Consider the following 18,959-nt stretch of genomic DNA (forward strand, 5'->3'; position numbering starts at 1 on the left):
TAATAGAAAAAAATATATATAAAAATTTAGTTTTAAATGTCAAGCAAATTCACTTCAAACAAATTAATAATGACTTTAAAACAATTTCAATTTTCAAAAAAAAATTTAATCCCTAATAAGACGAAACCTATGTACGCTGTTAATAGTATATTGAAACTCGCTGTATTTAATTTTACGTATAGCCCAATTAAATGGAAAACGAAAAAAATATGTACAACAAATATTAATAGAAAGCCTTTCGATATTTATTTGTTTGCTGGCGTCTGGTTTTTCTTTTGGAAAAATTTTATTTTGCAATGAGGGCACAAACACATGGACGAATTTATAATTAAATCGAAGCAACACCCACATAATGACGTAATTGTTTTCATTCAAAAGATTTTGGCAGTAGGCAAATACGAAACCAAATGGCATCATACTATATCTAAAAGTATAAGTAGTCCATAAATCTAAACGTGAAAGGCCGTGTAATAACAACGAAAAGACCTCAACAACTTGCTAAATATGAAAAATCAAATCATGGTCAATTGGTCGCGTATGAAAAACAACGGAGTTTTCATAATTCCAGTAGATTTTCGAAGTTGTTGAACATGTTAGTCTTAAACAAGTGCAATATCTTGTTAGCAAAATTGCAACCATATTTGGTGAAAATTTGATCAAAAAGAATACCAAGCTTCGGCTTGAACGACACAATCTATGCGCTGACAACTTATTCCATGCTGCATACACAACGAAAATGCTTTAAATGATTGCGGGTAGTGTACAGCAGAAAATGAAAAATAATCGTAGATCGATTGAAAGTCGTTGACAGCAAGGGGGACGGACAGAGAGGCAGACGGGCCAACCCAGTCTCAGTGGCGCTCGTGTGTCGACATCCCGCTGTGCGCCGGCGCAATTGATGACTCAATTGCCGCCGTGTCGCGTCGATGTCGATGTCGCTGTTGTGGCTCCTTGTGAACGATTTGAACTCGAAGTCGAACTGGTTGAGCTTTGGGTACTAAAAGGAAATCTTTGCGACGAGCCACTTGCCTTGCCTAGTAGCTGCATAACGGCCAAGGTGAGCCACAGACAACAGTGTTGTTCGTTCCATATCAAATATCGTGGCGTGCATGTGAGAAACTTTTTTCGTTCTCTTCTTAAGCACAACGTCACTAAGCATTATGCACAATTATGTATGTGTGCAAAGTGACAAGCTCAGTTGACCTTGAACTTATCACCAAATCGTATGTAAATAAAAATAAAGTGTTTACGTTTGTTTATTGTCATCCGGAACACAATTGCGAATTAGAAATTTCTCGCAGGCATTTGAAGCATTTGGCAAGGAACAAGACTCATTTGATTGACATCAAGGACATAGTGTTAAGAAAGCTCTACAAACAACAGCTGCACATATTTTTAAATACAGTTATTTATATATTTCAAATTTAAATATTTAATTCGCGCCAAACTTATCACGGTGCTTTTTTAAATTTATTGGTAATTTAACGCATGTCACCCCTGGTCTCAGATTATCGATTAGCTTTTGTGTTAATTTTGCTTGATGTCAGCATTAATTAAAAAAAAAATGAATACAATAAATTTAGATTATTTGTCAGCAAAACAAAACAGTTAAGTTTGCCGGTTCAATCTATCTTTAAACCATTTTCAAATCATCAATGCTTCAATAGTGTCATCGATATTTTTCCATCTCTATGCTGCATACTTTGATATATTTTTTGACGTTTAATCGCTTATTTTAAAATGTAACATGCGGTCACCTTGCTTGCGTTATCATTTCATAATAACAATACAAAAATCATGTCATTTATAAAAAAAGTTGAATTACTACAGCAAAAGAAAATCATTTAAATATGGCATACCATTTCTAGTTATGATGGTTGCTGGCTCTTTTGGCCTACAACAGTTTTCCAACCTGAGGTAAGTCAACGAGGAAATTTTAAATCCCATTGATTGACCATAAGCATTATCTTTGTATTTACTATAGATACCAATACGCCAAGAAGCAACCGGTGTCTCCAGAAGAAATGAAGAAGTTCGGGGTGAATATGAAGAAACGCGACGAAGTGACGCTTGAAACCGAGTATGATAAAGTGAAATCCATTGATATTGAAAATTGGTCCAACAAGCGCGGCCCACGTCCTTGGGAAGAAGGGAATGTGATTAATGCATCGCCCGCTAAACATTAACGTATTGTGATGTAGGCAGTAATTATATTTATTTAGAGGCAGTTTGTATATAAAAAATTAAATATTTGATTTGATTGCGTTTTTCTTGGGTCGATTATTTTTGTTTTAAGTAGCCCTGGAATAATCGGTCACGGACCTACATATAGACAAAACTGTGCTGCCAACTTGCGCAAATCAGCTGCGACGCTTTGGCAAATATTTTCAATCACACATCAAAAAAATAAAATGGGAGAAGTTAAGCCCGTAAAAATGGATAATTGGGCGCCAAGCGATTCAGCAACAGTGTTTGCGGATGGTAAGTGTAACACCCGTAATTTGCAACAGTGCATTTCTATAACTAGCTTGCCGTTATAGGGGAGCGAGTGCTCTGCTTCCATGGACCTCTTATCTATGAAGCTAAAGTGCTCAAAACAAAACCTGAAACTACGCCGGTTGAGTACTATATACACTATGCGGGCTGGAGCAAAAAGTAATTGTTAATAATAATACGTGTAAAGTTGCTCTATGACTTAAACGACTTGTGTGCTTCTCAAATATAGCTGGGATGAGTGGGTGCCTGAGAGTCGTGTGCTGAAATACAATGACGAAAACGTTAAGCGGCAAAAGGAAGTGTCACGACAATACGGCGAACGTTCCAAAAAGGACAACAAAAAGGGCAAGTATAATACAAAAAACTGAAAAAATGTTTACTGTATAACTGTTTGAATATGCAGGCAGTGCAAAGGCTAAGAAAATGGAACAAGTGGGCAATGAATCGCGAGCCTCGACGCCGTCCAAAGATGGCAACACATCGCTGCCGCATAAAGAAAGTGCTAACAGTAGCAGCTCAGCTACTTCAACACCCGTCAGTGCTGCCACCACGCCGGCAACTTCAACAACCAAAAATGACAGCAGCAGCAACAATAATAGTAGCAGCAACACCACGACAACAACAACGACAACGACCACAACAAGTCGCAGCAATCGCAAATCCACACAGGCAGCAACACGTCCCGGCACACCAAATGCTGATAACAACAGGAAAGAAGATGCACCAGCTGCTACCGCTCCTGCTGACAGCAGCAAGCAAGAAGAGGAGGAGCCAAGTGCCGCGCCAGCAGCTCCAAAAACCAAACGTATGAGCTCGCACAGCAGCAGCAGCAGCGACCAACAGCGGACAACAGCTTCGACAGCTAGCAATGGTGGCGACGTAAGCGTGACAACAACAACAACCTCCCAACAACAGGCAACAACAGCTGCCTCTGCAGCATCAGCAGCCACTGAGGCGCCTTGCGTGGAGAGCGAGGAAACGTATACGGCTAAACTAGAGGTGAAAATCAAAATACCCGATGAACTGAAGCATTATCTAACTGACGATTGGTATGCGGTGGTGCGCGAGCACAAACTTCTGGAACTGCCTGCGAAGGTGACGGTGCAACAGATAACCGAACAGTATTTGGCGCACAAAAAATCGGTGAAGTCGACAAATGCTAGCAAAGAGGTCGCCATCAACGATGTGCTCGATGGCATCATAGAGTACTTCAATGTAATGCTTGGCTCCCAGTTGCTTTATAAGTTTGAGCGCACTCAGTATGCGGATATTATGCAAAAGCATCCGGACACGCCGCTCTCGGAGATGTATGGCTCATTTCATTTGTTGAGACTCTTTGTGCGTCTGGGTTCCATGTTGAGTTACTCCGCTCTGGATCAGCCAGCAATGCAAACGTTGCTGTCGCATTTACATGACTTTCTGAAGTTTCTGGTGAAGAACAGTGCCATGTACTTTAGTATGTCGAACTTTATCAATGTGGATCCGGAATATGTGCGAAATGCTCAGTGAAAACCTACACTTTAGTATCTTATTCTGAATGCTCCGCAAATATATTTGTATTGAATTCGAAAGTAGCTTTTGCACAAATTGTAAATTAAATAAAAAAAAAACAAAACATTAATAACAAATTTGTATAAGCAAATAAAATGTAATCCTAGCTCTCATCTTCAGTTTCACTGCTGCTGCTACTGCTGCTGGTTGGATAAAACTCCTTCAAATCCCTGGGCTTATCGCGCTCCTTTTGTTCCTCCTCCAGATATTCATTTTGCACTTTTAGAATCTCGTCGCTATTCTTGCAACCCGCATATGCATTCAAGAGCTTCTCGTTCAGCTCGAGGAACGCGTGTCCCCACGAAAACTTGCCCATGAACCAGCGCGCCTCCTCGGTAAAGCCGCAGATGTAGAGAGTTGCTGCTATCGCCTCCACACAGCTCAGTTTACATGGTTTGCCGTAATTGATGGGATTGGCGGCTACTAAAAACGGCAACAACCTAGGATGCGGACTACGCATCCGATTGAACGGTGTCTCATCCAATTTCGCCCACGAGCAATCAATGACTGCCACTCCAGCCGTCTTGACAGTTTCACGATCTTGTGGACTAACGCATAATTGGCCGACCGGTGAAAGGACAAGACCTGGGAACTTTTGACCCAAGCGCAGGTTGCCAATGAGACCCAGTCGCGCCAGTTTCCTGCCCGAACACTTCTTGGGATCACAGTGATTCAAATCCCACATGGCAACCGGGAAATCAGGTGACTGACCAAGACTATCTGTAGCATTGTTGTCACTGCCAGATGATGAATCCGAGTCAGAGTCTGTGTTGTCGTCATTACGCTTGGCCAGTTCATTCTCCTGTTGCGCAAAGCTTCGCTGGCAGTTGTGATTTGATTTAACGTTGCGATATGAGCCGCCAGCCGAACCACGCTTGGATTTTCCTCCTCTGTGTCGTCCGCTCATTTTGTCAGTTAGGTATTGTTGTATTCATTGTTAATTAGAATTAACGCCTCATGTCGTGCAGCGATGAGTGTTATCACGTATACTATCGATAACTTGTTTTGCACTTGCCTATCATTTTTATATTACAATTAATTTGTCTGTATTGTGAAATAAATTGTATAATTAAACATTTAATTGTCATATTTTGAGTAAAATGTATAACTTTTTAAAATAAAGCTATATATTCCATAATCGATTTCCAGCAAAATTATCGATATCGTTATTTGAAGAGTTGTGTGGATTTGTAATAAGGTCACTCTGCCGCCATCTTTTTTGTTTCACGGAAAAAATTACAAATTTGTCCGGTAAAAATAGTGTGAAATAAATAATTAATGTACGTTTAATGTCTAAATAAAATTGTAATAAAGTGTAATATTACTACATTTCTTTTTAAATAATATTTTATTGCTAATTTGCATAATGACAATATAAAAAGGGCATTGCGATAACGATTGTGCGTGCAAGTAAACGTTTAGTATGTGGAAAAAAGCGCCAATATAATAAATGTTAAATCTACGCACATTTAAAACATAGCAAACATTGTGTAAATATTATAAACTTGCATTTTAAATAGTTGCTTAATAAAAATGCGATGTGCAGTGGAGTACATACATTACAAGCGTGTATATATGTGGCATACACACTAGAGTTGGGAGCGTGACCAGCTTACAATAAGTGGACTTGAACATGCAAATAAATAAACTAAAACAATTAGAGCAACTTAGATAAATTAAATATTCATAAACTTATTAATTGCAACAAAGTATACGAAGTGATTATCATCTAATTCGATAAAAAGTAGTTATATTTAAATTGTATTCAAAAGATATTTTCGTGCTTGCAAGAATTCCCACTTCGTGTTTTTGGTTCACACGCGTCCATCTCTAGCGTTCACACGCACACACACACAACGCGGAGTTGCATTGCCGCGCTACGGGCAGTAGTTAATGTTTGTTGAAAATCAATCGGACGACTGAAGCATTGTGCAAAAAGAGGCACAGCAACAAAATTATAATCAATTCATTTAATTCAATTACAATTTATGCCTATGTTTATTTTCATATGTTTTATGTGACAACGCTGTGTGCTGCAATCGTGTCCTCTCAATTGAAATTTCCTGCCCCCACCCGGAGTACAGTTGCGCCAGCCGCACGCTAGAAAAAGCCAAACACAACAAGAAGACAACGACGACATCGCGACGGGGAGGCCGCGTTTAAAGAACAAAACAAAAACCATAAAAAGAAAACCTGCATTTTTAAAAGAAAAGAGAAACAAATATTCAACAAAATGGGAGAAGTAAAGTCCGTGAAAGTGGACAACTGGGGTGTCTTCTTTCTCCAGAAGCTGCAGAATTTCTTTAACAAAACGGACTATTGTGATTTAACGCTACAGTTTCGTGACAATTCACAATTGAAGGTGCATCGCTTGGTGCTTAGCGCGTGCACTGATTATTTCAATGTGCTGGAGCAAACATGCGAAATTATTGACGACGCTCTCATCATGCCATCCGAGTTTCAAGCCGATGTTGTTGTGCCAATTGTCAACTTCATGTATACGGGCACACTGGAGTTTGAATTGAAAATGTATGGCAAACTGTTGCGCACCGCCAGGGAGATGAATATGACGGTGTTGTTGAAGCTTCTCGAGGCACATCGTCGCACCATGGAGAATGTGAATCGACAGCAAAGAGTGAGCATTTGTTTCACTTCAATAATACTATAATACTAATTGTGCATTATTATTTTAGCCACCGAGTCCGAAGGGCATAAGACGTCGCCCTGTTGTGCCCACCAGCAGTGGAAACGCAACACAGCAACGTGCCTCTATTGGATCAGCACAGAATCGCGGTGGCATCGCAAGCGTTAACACCAGCGGTGGCAGCAGCACCACAGTGCGCACGAATGTGCAACAGGCCCGTAACGTGAATACGCCCGCAATACTGCGTTCTGGTGGCATCAACAATCGTTCGCAATATGCAGATTCACCAGTCGTCAAGCAGGAGCCCACCTCACCCTTTGAACAACTAAGAAAGGGATATAACAACAACAAGCGACCGGCGCAGACTAGTTTGCTGTCGCCGCCTTCAAAGAAACCCAGCTTGGAGGAGGTGAAGGAGTTTGCCGAACAGCAGCGTATGCGCAAACAAATTGCTGCCGAATTCGGTGATCATGGCGATACGGAATATGACAACATGATGCTGTACGATGATGTGCATACGGGCGATGATGATGACGATGATGTGCCACCACAGCCGTCGACATCAAAGCAGCAGCAACAACAAACACAACAGCAGCAACAGGCAGTGCAGTCAGGCACACAGACACAGATGGAGCATGGCACCACAACCATCATACTCAAACAAGATTCGCCCAGCCAAACGCCCACAATCATTGTGAAGGACTCGTCGAACACAAAGCTTAATCACACGAAAATCATAGCTGAAGTGTTGCGTCAATATCCGCACATTGTGAAGGGCCACAAAAATATTAAACTGAAAATAATGCCCAACAGTCCGGTGCAGGAGAAAACCGCTACAACTGTGAAGCGTGGCTCCCCAACAGCAGCAGCAACGTCATCAGGAGGTGGCGCTACGTCGCCACATAAGAAACTCCATGTTTCCTTTAAACCAGACAAACCGATGATAACCACGCAGCAACAACAAAAGACCACACAACAAAAAGCAGCGGCAACGTCAACTGGCGAGGCAACGCAATCCCAAACCGCATCGCAACCACGTCGTCCTCGTCAACGGGTGCTGCGGCGGCACAAAAGCGACGCATCGATAGTAAGACAATGCATGCGCTTATTGCACTTGGTGCTGAGAACACCACAGGTAAGAGATTCTGCTTTAAAGTTGTGAACGAATATGTTGTTAACTTTTTCCTGCTTGTAGGTCCTTGGCTATGTCTACGTTGCGGTGTCAATGGTCGACCGATCAGCATTCCATCATATCGTGGTTTCCGTCGCCATCTGATCAACACACACAAAGAGACTATTGATCCGGCGCTGTGCGAACATTGCGGTTGGCGTTCCGGTAACAATCGCGAGCTGCATTTCCATATGTACACCGAGCATGAGATCAAATCGCTGCTCTACAACTTTGCTGAATGTGCACTGTGCAATCGAACGTATTTAAGTCGCGTGGAACTTGATCAGCACATTAACGAGGCGCACACGGATGAAAACAAACAGCAGTGCATTTATTGTAACAAGGTGTTTGCGCAGGAGCTGCAACTGTATAGGCACATGAAGAGCTACCACAAGGCTCAGGCGCTAGAGGATGGCATCATTGATGAAACCGATGAAGAGTATATGGGGTCACAGGATGAAGATGAGCATATGGCCGAAGAAGATGAACAAGAGGAAGAAGAGGCCGAGGATGAGCCTATGCAAGACGAAAAAGTGCGCATTTTATCCGACATCAGCTTGCCAGCGTCAAATGCTGTACTCCAGCAGCAGCAACAGCAGCAAGCCTGTGACGAACAAGAACAAGAGGAGGCCGAGGAAGAAGCAGATGCTGATGCCGAACAATTGTTGCAATCCAACGAACAGGAAGTCAAGTTTGTTGGTGCCGATGGCAACGAGGTGGAGCTAACAGATGAACAGCGCAAGGAAATCTTGTCACAGTTGAATCAACAGCAGGCAGGCGCACCCAGCGGTGGCGTTGTCATGGTACTCAGCGAGCCCGAAAATGAAGTGAAACAGGAAACTGATGCCAAGTCAACAGCGGGTACCGAGGAGGAATACGACGACAGTCAAATTTATAGCGAATTGGGCGCCGCCTCAATGGAGAGTAACAGCAAAAAGAGCGAAGCTGCAGATGAAAGTAAGGAATCTGTGGGCATGAGTCTTGAATGGGCAGAAAATTTACTATCTAAGCACGACTTGGAAACGGAACAGAACAGCAAAGAAGTAAGTAGAATGGTTTATACAGTGTGTAACCCACTTTAATCGCACATCTCGATTTACAGCCAAAGCCAGAGACGCGTCGAGATGACATTAGTGAAAAGCTTAAAGAGTTGACGGGCGATTGGACCGAGGATGAGAACGAAGATGAAGATGAAGTGGCAAAGACTGCTGCGACTACCGAAGCTGCTGCCGCTGATGAGCCGGAAGCTGTTTTAGAAAAAGAATCAGCAGAGGTTGCTGATGTTAAAGAAGCTACCGAAGAACATGCTGAGCCAGAGGATGATATTGACTTGGCACTCGAAAGCTTACACAAAGGAGAAACGGAGCCCACAACTCCAGCAACAGTTGAGGAAGTTGCAAGCTCCAGCACAGCTGAAATAAGCCAAGACGAACCAGAAGCTGAACCAACTGTTAAAAGCGATGCGGAACCAATGGACGACGACTCAAGCGTTACTGTTAAAACAGCTACAAAAGATGAAGAACAATCGACCATTAAAAAGGAAGACGACGAAATGGCCATAGAAGATACGCCACAAACAACAACATTGGAAACTGAAGCCGCAAACGAAACAAATGACGAGAGTCGTGCTGAAAACAATGCTGAAACTTCAGCCACAAGCATTGAGGATGTCAGTCTGGAGACGGATACTATTCGAACAGGTTTGCTCGAAGAATTAATTGCCGAAGCCGAAGCGCCTGAACCCGATGCAACAGATGTCAGTGCACAACAAGAGGAAAAATCTGCTGCTGAAGTGTCGCCAACTCAGCTCCCTGTTGTCGATGGATCAGAGGAAGAATTGAAAGAGAAAGTGCCCAATGAGAATGCCAATGTGAAGCCAACCGCGGAGACCAATAATGAGGAAAATGCAGAAGCAACGACTACATCGCTGGAAGAAGCTGAAGAAACTGAGGAGAAGCCAAATACAAGCGATGTTGCTGATGATGACATCGATGGCAAGGCACAGCCACTGGCCACGCAGGAGAAACTAAAGAGTCTCATGAGCGAATGGGTAGATGATGATGAGGACGAGAATGATGATGAGAATGGGGTTAGTGCTGCGGCGAAAGAGCAACTCTAATTACTAGATTTATTTATGTTTTAAGTTCGTTTTCGATTGCCAGTGCTACAATGCGAACGCGACCGCGACCATTTAATAAAATGTGTCAGCGTACGAAATATTGTAGTATAGATATAAATACATATTTATATGCAAGCGTGTTATTAATCAAATGGCAAGCTTTAGCCTGGATGAGTTTTTCGGTTTCGATTGTAAATTAATAATAGTTTCAATAACGATAATTTGAAACTTGCACGTAATTGAATAGATTTAATACAACTTTAACAAAACCCAAGCACAGAAAAATTGTATAATTTACATATATTTATAAGTCACATAAACAAAGCATCCAACAATTTACATATTTTCGACACGCCCATGAATATTTCAAGATTAGATTAGTAATTGATGCACTTGGCAATATGTGTGGTTTTATTTCTGCTATGTTTTACCACCAAGAATTCAACCTTAAGTAAACCATTAACATTTATAAATAATACAAAATATATATTTATATATACAGAATAAAAGAAAAACCAATCTATATATTGAACATAATTTATGTATGTATGGATATGTAGGTACATAGATGTTGTTTTAATTGGTTAAAAACAAATTTGATAAAAAAAAAAAGAAAAAAAACATATGTACGCAATTACATGTTATCATTTAAGATGATGTTTTATGATTGATTATGATACTTAGTATGTAAAACAAATCAAAAAGATGTATGGAAACGTTTTTTTGATTACCATTACAATTAAGGTTAACAAAACATAGATACTTTGGAGAAAGCAAAAAAATATAAATGTAGATATATAAAAAAAAGATTTGTTTGATTTATTTTACTTTCGAAAGAAAGAGTCCTTGAGTATGACGAAGTCGATTTGTGAGTTGCAGGCAGGAGACGTAAATAAATATTTACAATGTAAAACTTGTATGCAAGTGCAAGAGAGATTGCTCCACATACAGATGTATTCGAGCTAGAATTTTAAGAGAGCAATGCAAAGTGATAAATCTGTTATAGTCAAAACTTGACTGTAGTTTTATATTTTATATTAGCTCATGATCACATAGTTTACAGAAAGTTAAAAACAATTTCCAATATACAAATCGCATCACTTAACAATTCTAACAACACAGTAAAAATTAAAACAATTGTGCTTAAATACTAATTTGCAACGCCTGCGGAGATTCTTAGTCATCTGGAAAATAGAAAACAAAAGATGCCTTTGAGTATTTGTTCTGATTAAACAGAAACACGACATAGAAAACTCGTGACGTACCAGCGAGATAATAATTTATGACACACATCGTGGCAAAGCCATAAAATACAATTGCAAACTGCGCAAATCCCGCCCAGCGACGCTCCGCATTACGATGCCAACGCGCTTTTTCGCGCGGAATCACTTCGCAGACCGTCACATAGAAAAGAGTGCCGCCCGCCAGGGCTTGGATTACCGGCAGTGTCGTTTTGGACCAAGCGGCTGGCACATCGACGATAAGCATACCCAAACCAATGCCGCAGACGGCACCCAAAGCAAACACACAAATGCCAATAAACTGGGAACGAATGCTGGCGCGCGGATTTGAGCGGAATTCAAGACCCAGACAGAAGCCCATCACAAACTTGTGACACGCAACGGCGCCGAGCAAAAAGAGCACCTGAGAGAGAAATAGAGAAGACAAAGTGAGAATTAGTTTACAACTACTGACTTGCTTATCTAAATAAATATTTAGTCTAGATTGTGGCGGCAAACTAAATTCATTAAAAGAAGACCAAATTATGTCAAGGCGTGTGCGCAAACCTTTGTCGCCGAATTTTGTACACCAATCGCCAATCCCTCGATGGCCGAGTGCAAAGACAACGCCACAAACAAGCCCAATGTGCCGGTCATAGTTTGTGCACATGGCTCTGTGTGGCTGGTGTGACAAATTCGGGCATTTGCATCCTCCACACTGTCATCATTGCAACCGGAAGCACCAATGGCAACATAATCGCGATCATGACCGCTGAAACAAAAGGCAATGCCAAACAATTAATACAATTGATTTAAAATATGCATATGTTATTGATTTATACTTCTCGTTCTGGTGATGGTTATGAACATGCTGATGATGATGCTGATGTGAGGAAGACGTCGCAGAGTCGGACGCAAGCAACGGCGCACGTTCGTCAATTGCTCCATAAGCATTATTTTGATGGCCACCTGTTGCTGGACTTGTGTGTTCGTGTGTATGTTGTATAGCCTCCCCAAAGAAATAATGTATAAACTCATCAATAAAATAGATAATAAAGAATCCTCCGCACATTGAAACCTCTGCGAATTTCGAGTTCATTTGCTCGCGCACCTGCACCAATAATTTATAATGGGGGTTATCATCAAACGGGTTATCACATTACAATAATTGTTACCTCTGGCAAAATATGCACAAGCGCTGTGGCCAGCAAAATGCCAGCGCCGAAACATAGCAGCAGCGATGTTGTTAGCGGAAACCTTTGGCGATTACGTTCGGATATAATAGCGGGTAGCATTCCAGACAAGAGACTGCCAAGACCAAGGACAGCCATGGCCAAAACCTTTTCCATATCGCCACGATCGTCAGCCGTTTGCCAGCCGTTGTTGTTGTTGGTGGTAGTACTTGTGGCCATAATTTCTGTGTCCGTTAAACTCATAATGCTGCTGCACTCATATAAAAAGCAAATAAAATGTGCAACTAAATTTGGAACAAACTTCGATGGATCGCGAGAGTTCGTTGTCTGCTTATTATTTTAAATGAAGACTGCGCACAACCCACACTCAACAGCGAAATGAAACGACTAAAGAAGCGAACGGTACAATGATGAATTGTTATTGTTATGCGCGTCTATCGCAAAGATGCCACTCGAACGTGCTTTATCGATAATATATAAATCGGCAGGGGCAGCTCTGTTCACTGTTAAAACCAACTGCTCAATTTAAATGCATATGCGAATCTGTTACGACAATAACAGCTTATTGAACATCATGTTAATCGTATATTCTTTGCACGTTACATCGAAATTAAAGTTTGGCGCCCTCACAAATTTCGTCGTTTGTTCACCATTGTAATGGCTCGTTATTGTATCGTTTGTGGCGAGGTGCCGACAGCCGATTACACTCATCCCAATAACATGGACGAAGCCTTTAGATGGCAAAGCATGCTCTCTGAATATGTTTCAGCATTAAAGTTGCGCTATCACTACTGCGTCTGCAACAAACACATTGATAGCCACAAAGAAACAGCCAACAAAAAATCATGTGTTGGCGAGCGCAACAGGAATAATGATTCAAATAAACAGCGCCCAAATGTCACTTTTAAGGCATCAAATGCTATTCATTATTTTGGTGAGGATCAAATGGAAACACCTTCTGTGGCTCCAAAGGATTTCACTTACAGTCAGCTCTCGAATTGTTCGGGAAGTCAACCTTTTTGCAAGCAATTAAAGCGCAAAGATGCCTGCACTCGATTGCTAACATCGTTGGAAACACAAGCCAAAATAATGGATCAAAAGGCGCAGCCACTAATCGCTGACTATGAACAATGGTCGTTATCGGACGTTGCAAGCGCAAACAATTCACTTGGGATTACAACAAAGAGAAGTGTTTCTGGTTCCGATATAACAGGACAACGATTAGTGTGCCGTTGTCCTAAGCCAAAGAATAATTCCACTGTTATGGACAAAGAATCAATTCGAATTACAGGTTGCACCTGTGGATCTAGTTGTCTTTGTGGTGAGCCCTCAAAACCAAAATTAAACTTAAAAGCAGCTAGACAGCAACAAGAACAAAAACAGAAAAGGCAGCAACAAGAACAATTACAGCAGCAGCAAGTGCGAGAACAACAGCAGCAAGTGCGAGAGCAACAGCACCAAGAGTGCCAGTGTAACTTATTAGTCGATTGCCGCGATCAGACAATGCAGTTTCCTCCTAATGAAAACAATCGAATCGATAAAAGTAACGATCCTTTCGAATGCAACAGCACTCAGATGAGTTTCATTAACACCCAGTCAGCTAAGATTAATGTGTTAATTATGAATGGCTCCAACGTGCCCACCTATTATAATTCCTCCGACCATCATCAGGGTGATATTTCTGAAATTTGTGTGTTGGAATCGGATTTAGCTCACGAAAGTGCTAAATTTCTCGATTTTGATACTCCCACGTTTACGATGTGTCGGACAAACGATCCACAAAATAATAATGGCAAAAAAAGGTGATGGAGCCACTGAGGTGCTATTGATGGGCACAACAAAAGATCAAACAGATCCTACCACTAGTGAGGACTGCAACAATTCACCTAGCATGATCCAAGATCCACAGGTCAACGATGAGCAGTGTCAGGAGCTGATAAAGCGGCAGGAGGCACGTCTGCTAGAATTGGAGGAGCTACTGCTGCAGCAACAAAAAACTGCATCAATCAATACAAACCAAGATGAATGAACTACAGAGCCCCAAGAAGGAGGAACCAAGACCTAAAGCTGGCGGCACCACAGTCAAAACAATGGCAAGAATGACGCAGACAATCGGTAGATCAATGAAGAAGTGAGTGAGGGCGCAGTCAATAAATTGCATTGAGTTGTGTAACTAGCTCAAGCTGTACACATATTCAATACTTTAACTTGACTTGAAATAAATCATACACACCATTTTTAGATTTGTAATCTAATTTGCTGTTTAAATTTCTCATTTAAAAATTGAATTGTCGTCCTTATGTGCCGTCGATGTGTGGTCTGCGGCAAGTATATCGCTTGCAACTCTGCTGATCCCTATCACTATCCCAAAAACAAACGGGAGGCATTAATCTGGCAACGCAGCATGGGCGCAAACGAGATATGCGTCGAAACCATACAGAAACAATGCTGCGTCTGCATTAAGCATATACCGCAGTTCGTGGAGCTGGCTCAGAAGCAGGCGGCTCTCATTACAGCTAAATGTGAGGCGCAGGCGATCGCCGCGAAACAGACGAAGAGTCGCCAGTCACTCAATGTGCTGTTGCTGCCGGGCGCTACATTAATGCCCAATTGTGCGAATACATCTACCATAGAGGAAAAGACTAATGGTACACAAGAAAATCAAAAGTCCTCTGACTGCTTGCTGGATGAGGATGAGATCGTTGTCAGTGAATTCAACGTTTCTGATCGCGGCACCACTTTTCCCGATTTAGATGAAACCGAAGTAACTGTGCTGCGCACTCCAGTCGACAATGATGAGCAACTTAAACAGTTGCCGGATGAGAACGAACAGTGTGGCGACGCCTGCGGTGCATGTACTGCCAGTGACTGCACAGATGTGCTGCTATTGAGTCGTAGTCATTCTGGTGAAACGCCTTGTCATTGTAACGAGGTAAGTCCAGAGTCTGCTGGTGCTGAAATGTCACTGTGTCCACAAATGCACTTAGATATGGAGCACCAACTGCAGACAATTCCTGCTTGCGAGTGTGAGCGAAAAGTGCGCCACGAACTGGGTGAAATCATCAAGGGGCAACAGAATCGTATCAACGAGCTGGAATATGAACTGTGTCGTCAGAGCGATTGGCAATTCACCATGTACAAGAAATTGAATGAGTTGTATGCTGTGTTTGGACGCTTTGAGGCTCCTGCTGCATGTCCACAAACAACGCAACCAGTGCAGTGGCAAGAATCATCGGCGCTGTCTCAGGCGAGCTCCAGAACAGAAGTGGCATCATCGAGAAACGCGCATTTTCAAACGCAAAAGAAGGATGCAGGTGCCGAAAACTTTGCACCGTCTTCAGGCGATAACATAAAGATTTGAACCGCGCTGGGGAAACATTTCAACTAGAGTCCGAAGAAGGTTTATTCGCTTTTATATAGTTTAATTCCTTAAGCTTAAGCAGCGGACTGAATGACATCTGTGTAGAGTTTCACTTTGCTGGCAATGCTCATATCGACATATTTGTCGCCAATGGAAACAATCAGGCCACCAATGATGCTAGGATCCACACGCGAAGTGATCTTCAGCGACTGGTTGCCCTTGAGGAAGGACTGCAATTGTCGAAACAGAACAAAGTTGGATATACAGCTTAATTATGTGATGAATTAATGATTACCTTGAGTGCGCCTTCCAGCTGCTTGCTTTGAGCAGCATCCAAGGGCTTGGCTGTGACCACTTCACAGACAACCTCACCACGATGGGCAGCCATGATGGTCTTGTAAGCATTGATAACTGTATCAAGCTTCTTCAAACGTCCGTTGTCGGCCAAAAGACCCAACAAGTTGGCGGTAGCCGGAGCAAAGCGCAGCTTCTCGGATGCCTCCTTCAAAGCAGTGGACATGACTTTCTTGTTGATGATGGGGCTGGTCACATATTCACGCAACTTCTTGTCAGCGCGAATGGTGGCCTGCAGTGCCGTCAAATCCTTCTCCACCTGATCCAGCTGGCTCAGTTTCGATGCAGCCGAGTACAAGGCGGTGGCATAACGTCCCTCCAGGCCAAAGACCTGCACTGGTGGCTTCACCGTCTGCTGGGCAGCAGCGGAGCTCAGTGTGCGGGTCTACGAAATCATTAATTACATACATATATAGATTTAGATTATACGAAAATTGGTCTCGACTTTGTTTATTGGTTATTATTGCAAATTACATAACCAACAAAATGCTCATTAGATAATTTTGCATCCATGTCATGGCAGCACCACTTAATCAACAGTTTCCATGGTTTATTGCAATTGCAACAGAGTCTTAAATATATATTCTTAAATTATTTGTTTATAACATACCAAAATTGCTAATTTGTTAACGGAGGCCATTGCTTTGTAACTTGCGCTGGATTTTTCACCTACAATACGCAGCTGTGACAGAGTTGTCGTTTTTTTCAACTAGTCAGAGTTGCCACAGTATCGATATCAAAACCAGGGTTGCAAATGCGACATCGATAACGATGTCTGAAAACCAATTATACTCAATAACCAAAAGGAAAGAAAAAGAATTCAAAGTGGTTTTTCAGCATCACGTCTTTTTTTATTATGTATTTTAAAAAACTGTTTTTTTTTTAGATGGGCTTTTCGGAAATACGTATCGATCTTACTTAAAACGTAACTGTAAAACTGCCTAAAAATGGGTATATTTGCAATTGTGATGCAACATTATAAATGATGTTGCTGTTATTTTTTGAATCGCGTCCCGTCATAACCGACATACATCAAATAATAGTAATATGTAAGTGGTTATCTCCGTTCGGAAATCAGTTGGAAAAATTGAAATTATGTGTTATAGATTGAAGGATTTATTTGACATCTGAAAGAATACAAAGAATGTATTAGAATATAACGCTCTTTGGCATTAGATATGTGCTTACCAACCTTCATCCTCAAGGTCTTCGTCACCTTCTTCTTCGCCGTCATCGTCATCAAAGGCTTCCTCCTCATTATCATCTATCTCATCATCATCCTCAGGCTCCACTTCAATATCAGGTACTAGATAATACTGCAGTGGATTTGGCCAAAGATCATCCTTTATCAGTTCAGCAATCTCATCGTTGACGGGATCGGCATTGTCAGAGAACCAATCGAAGAAAGTCTTATAATCGGAATTCCTTTTCTTCTTGTTGGTGTAGGGTTTCGTTAGCAACTGTTTAAGTAAATTCTTTCCCTCCTTCCATTCGATTGGCGTACTAGTTGAGGCAGGCCAATCACCATTTTCAGAGGCTACATATTAGATAGCTTAAATAATTTCACACTGCATGGAAAATGTACAAGTATAATTACCCGCTGAATTCAGATGGAACTCTTTGGTGAGAATCTTGTTTTCAAAATATGGATTCTCATCGAAGTGGAAATTTATACGGTATCCAGACTTGATATCTTCAAATTCTTCCACCTCCAATTTGTTTAACGCATGCAGACACTCCTCCTCCTCTTCGTCAAGAATGCCAGACACTTGCGGGTGGTTGATGAACTGTAAAGAGGTAAATTTACATTTAATATAATAATATGCAAGCGAATGAAAAAAACATAGTTTTGAATACCATAAAAATCGATAACGATAGTGAAATAACATCTCACAACATCAAAAACGTGTGCAATGCTAGTCAACGAAATTGGCATATTAAACAGACAAATTACTTCCATTTAGCAAGGTTTATAACAAGTAGAAACCTGAATAATTAAAAGTTCATAGAGTACGCGAGTTGCGCCTTTAAGCGCAGACGTTTATCGATACATTCATAGTTACTCACACACAGACGCACACGCATACAGACAAACAAAAAGAGCGGTGCGACCGGTGGAAGCGGCATGCATAGAAGACAAGATGAAAAAGAACAAAACGAAAATGTTCCTCGAATAGAGAAATTTTTCTTGCACATGTAGTAGAGACAAAATCAATTAATGATGAAAGGTATAAATTCTTCTATACGTGCAATGAAACGTTAAGGGAATTCTCCATTTCTAATGTTATCTAAATTTCCCATCCAAAAGTACAGTGCAAAAATCATGGACATAGATAATGATGCCGCCGTCTTCCACTCACACACACGCATGCACAGGCATAATTTTATACTTACAGAAGTCACCCAGAAATTTGGGATTCGCTTAACGAGCTCGCTGCGCTTTTCATAGCACGGCTTGCGTAGTTTGTTATATTTTTGCTCAACTTTTAGGATCTCCTCGCTGGCTTTCTCGTTTAAGGCGTCAATCTCATTTTGACAAGCATCGATTTGTTCCAGCGCGTCCGACTCCTCCTCGTTTGGACCGGCAGATGTATTTCCATCGCCGGCAGCTTCCAACTTCTGTCGCTTTGGCACGCTCGACATGATGCTTTCTTTAGTTTTAATTGATATAGGGTTTTAAGTATAACTGTATTGCAAATTTGCAATTAGTTTACTCTAGTACAGTTGTGAGCTAAAGACGATTTTATTACACTTTATGCGCGGCGCCGCTCGTTGCGTTTGCGAATTCTTTGCCGAGTGTGACCGATAGAAGTGAAGATATATCGATGACATATTGATGTATTTTAAAAA

General features: G+C 41.5%; 8 protein-coding genes across 9 annotated transcripts; 4 read left to right on the top strand and 4 right to left on the bottom strand.

Annotated features, from left to right (window-relative positions):
* The first annotated feature begins 1,738 nt into the window (after window positions 1-1,738).
* Window positions 1,739-2,255, top strand: LOC133839696 (cytochrome c oxidase assembly protein COX16 homolog, mitochondrial). The gene is made up of 2 exons (XM_062271356.1): window positions 1,739-1,917; window positions 1,985-2,255. Exons 1-2 carry the CDS (start codon window positions 1,871-1,873, stop codon window positions 2,184-2,186), a joined length of 249 nt encoding a protein of 82 aa, XP_062127340.1. The 5' UTR covers window positions 1,739-1,870; the 3' UTR covers window positions 2,187-2,255.
* A 64-nt stretch (window positions 2,256-2,319) lies between these two features.
* LOC133839690 (nuA4 complex subunit EAF3 homolog) lies at window positions 2,320-4,111 on the top strand. The gene is made up of 4 exons (XM_062271349.1): window positions 2,320-2,481; window positions 2,541-2,655; window positions 2,726-2,845; window positions 2,904-4,111. Exons 1-4 carry the CDS (start codon window positions 2,412-2,414, stop codon window positions 4,003-4,005), a joined length of 1,407 nt encoding a protein of 468 aa, XP_062127333.1. The 5' UTR covers window positions 2,320-2,411; the 3' UTR covers window positions 4,006-4,111.
* Window positions 4,023-5,050, bottom strand: LOC133839693 (18S rRNA aminocarboxypropyltransferase). The gene has a single exon (XM_062271352.1). The coding sequence runs from the start codon at window positions 4,952-4,954 to the stop codon at window positions 4,151-4,153; it is 804 nt and encodes a 267-aa protein (XP_062127336.1). The 5' UTR covers window positions 4,955-5,050; the 3' UTR covers window positions 4,023-4,150.
* A 170-nt stretch (window positions 5,051-5,220) lies between these two features.
* Window positions 5,221-10,116, top strand: LOC133839698 (centrosome-associated zinc finger protein Cp190). The gene is made up of 6 exons (XM_062271357.1): window positions 5,221-5,327; window positions 6,132-6,682; window positions 6,741-7,686; window positions 7,722-7,826; window positions 7,887-8,905; window positions 8,965-10,116. The coding sequence occupies exons 2-6, from the start codon at window positions 6,281-6,283 to the stop codon at window positions 9,979-9,981; spliced, it is 3,489 nt and encodes a 1,162-aa protein (XP_062127341.1). The 5' UTR covers window positions 5,221-5,327; window positions 6,132-6,280; the 3' UTR covers window positions 9,982-10,116.
* An 865-nt stretch (window positions 10,117-10,981) lies between these two features.
* Window positions 10,982-12,796, bottom strand: LOC133839691 (zinc transporter ZIP1). The gene is made up of 5 exons (XM_062271350.1): window positions 12,377-12,796; window positions 12,044-12,312; window positions 11,769-11,973; window positions 11,247-11,625; window positions 10,982-11,165 (listed from the first exon to the last, which is right to left on the bottom strand). Exons 1-5 carry the CDS (start codon window positions 12,635-12,637, stop codon window positions 11,158-11,160), a joined length of 1,122 nt encoding a protein of 373 aa, XP_062127334.1. The 5' UTR covers window positions 12,638-12,796; the 3' UTR covers window positions 10,982-11,157.
* A 1,897-nt stretch (window positions 12,797-14,693) lies between these two features.
* Window positions 14,694-16,495, top strand: LOC133839692 (uncharacterized). The gene has a single exon (XM_062271351.1). The coding sequence runs from the start codon at window positions 14,694-14,696 to the stop codon at window positions 15,753-15,755; it is 1,062 nt and encodes a 353-aa protein (XP_062127335.1). The 3' UTR covers window positions 15,756-16,495.
* On the bottom strand, window positions 15,763-16,862 carry LOC133839695 (ATP synthase subunit O, mitochondrial). The gene is made up of 3 exons (XM_062271355.1): window positions 16,720-16,862; window positions 16,051-16,494; window positions 15,763-15,985 (listed from the first exon to the last, which is right to left on the bottom strand). The coding sequence occupies exons 1-3, from the start codon at window positions 16,747-16,749 to the stop codon at window positions 15,830-15,832; spliced, it is 630 nt and encodes a 209-aa protein (XP_062127339.1). The 5' UTR covers window positions 16,750-16,862; the 3' UTR covers window positions 15,763-15,829.
* A 73-nt stretch (window positions 16,863-16,935) lies between these two features.
* Window positions 16,936-18,919, bottom strand: LOC133839694 (protein SET). 2 transcript variants are annotated; one of them, XM_062271353.1, is made up of 4 exons: window positions 18,504-18,919; window positions 17,707-17,896; window positions 17,302-17,646; window positions 16,936-17,236 (listed from the first exon to the last, which is right to left on the bottom strand). In XM_062271353.1, the coding sequence occupies exons 1-4, from the start codon at window positions 18,750-18,752 to the stop codon at window positions 17,226-17,228; spliced, it is 795 nt and encodes a 264-aa protein (XP_062127337.1). In that variant the 5' UTR covers window positions 18,753-18,919; the 3' UTR covers window positions 16,936-17,225. The 2 variants fall into 2 exon arrangements, with proteins under 2 accessions (XP_062127337.1, XP_062127338.1); XM_062271354.1 differs by having other exon boundaries at window positions 17,298-17,646.
* Between the last annotated feature and the right edge of the window lie 40 nt (window positions 18,920-18,959).

This window comes from Drosophila sulfurigaster, chromosome 2R (genome assembly GCF_023558435.1).
Source record: "Drosophila sulfurigaster albostrigata strain 15112-1811.04 chromosome 2R, ASM2355843v2, whole genome shotgun sequence".
NCBI lineage: Eukaryota > Metazoa > Arthropoda > Insecta > Diptera > Drosophilidae > Drosophila > Drosophila sulfurigaster.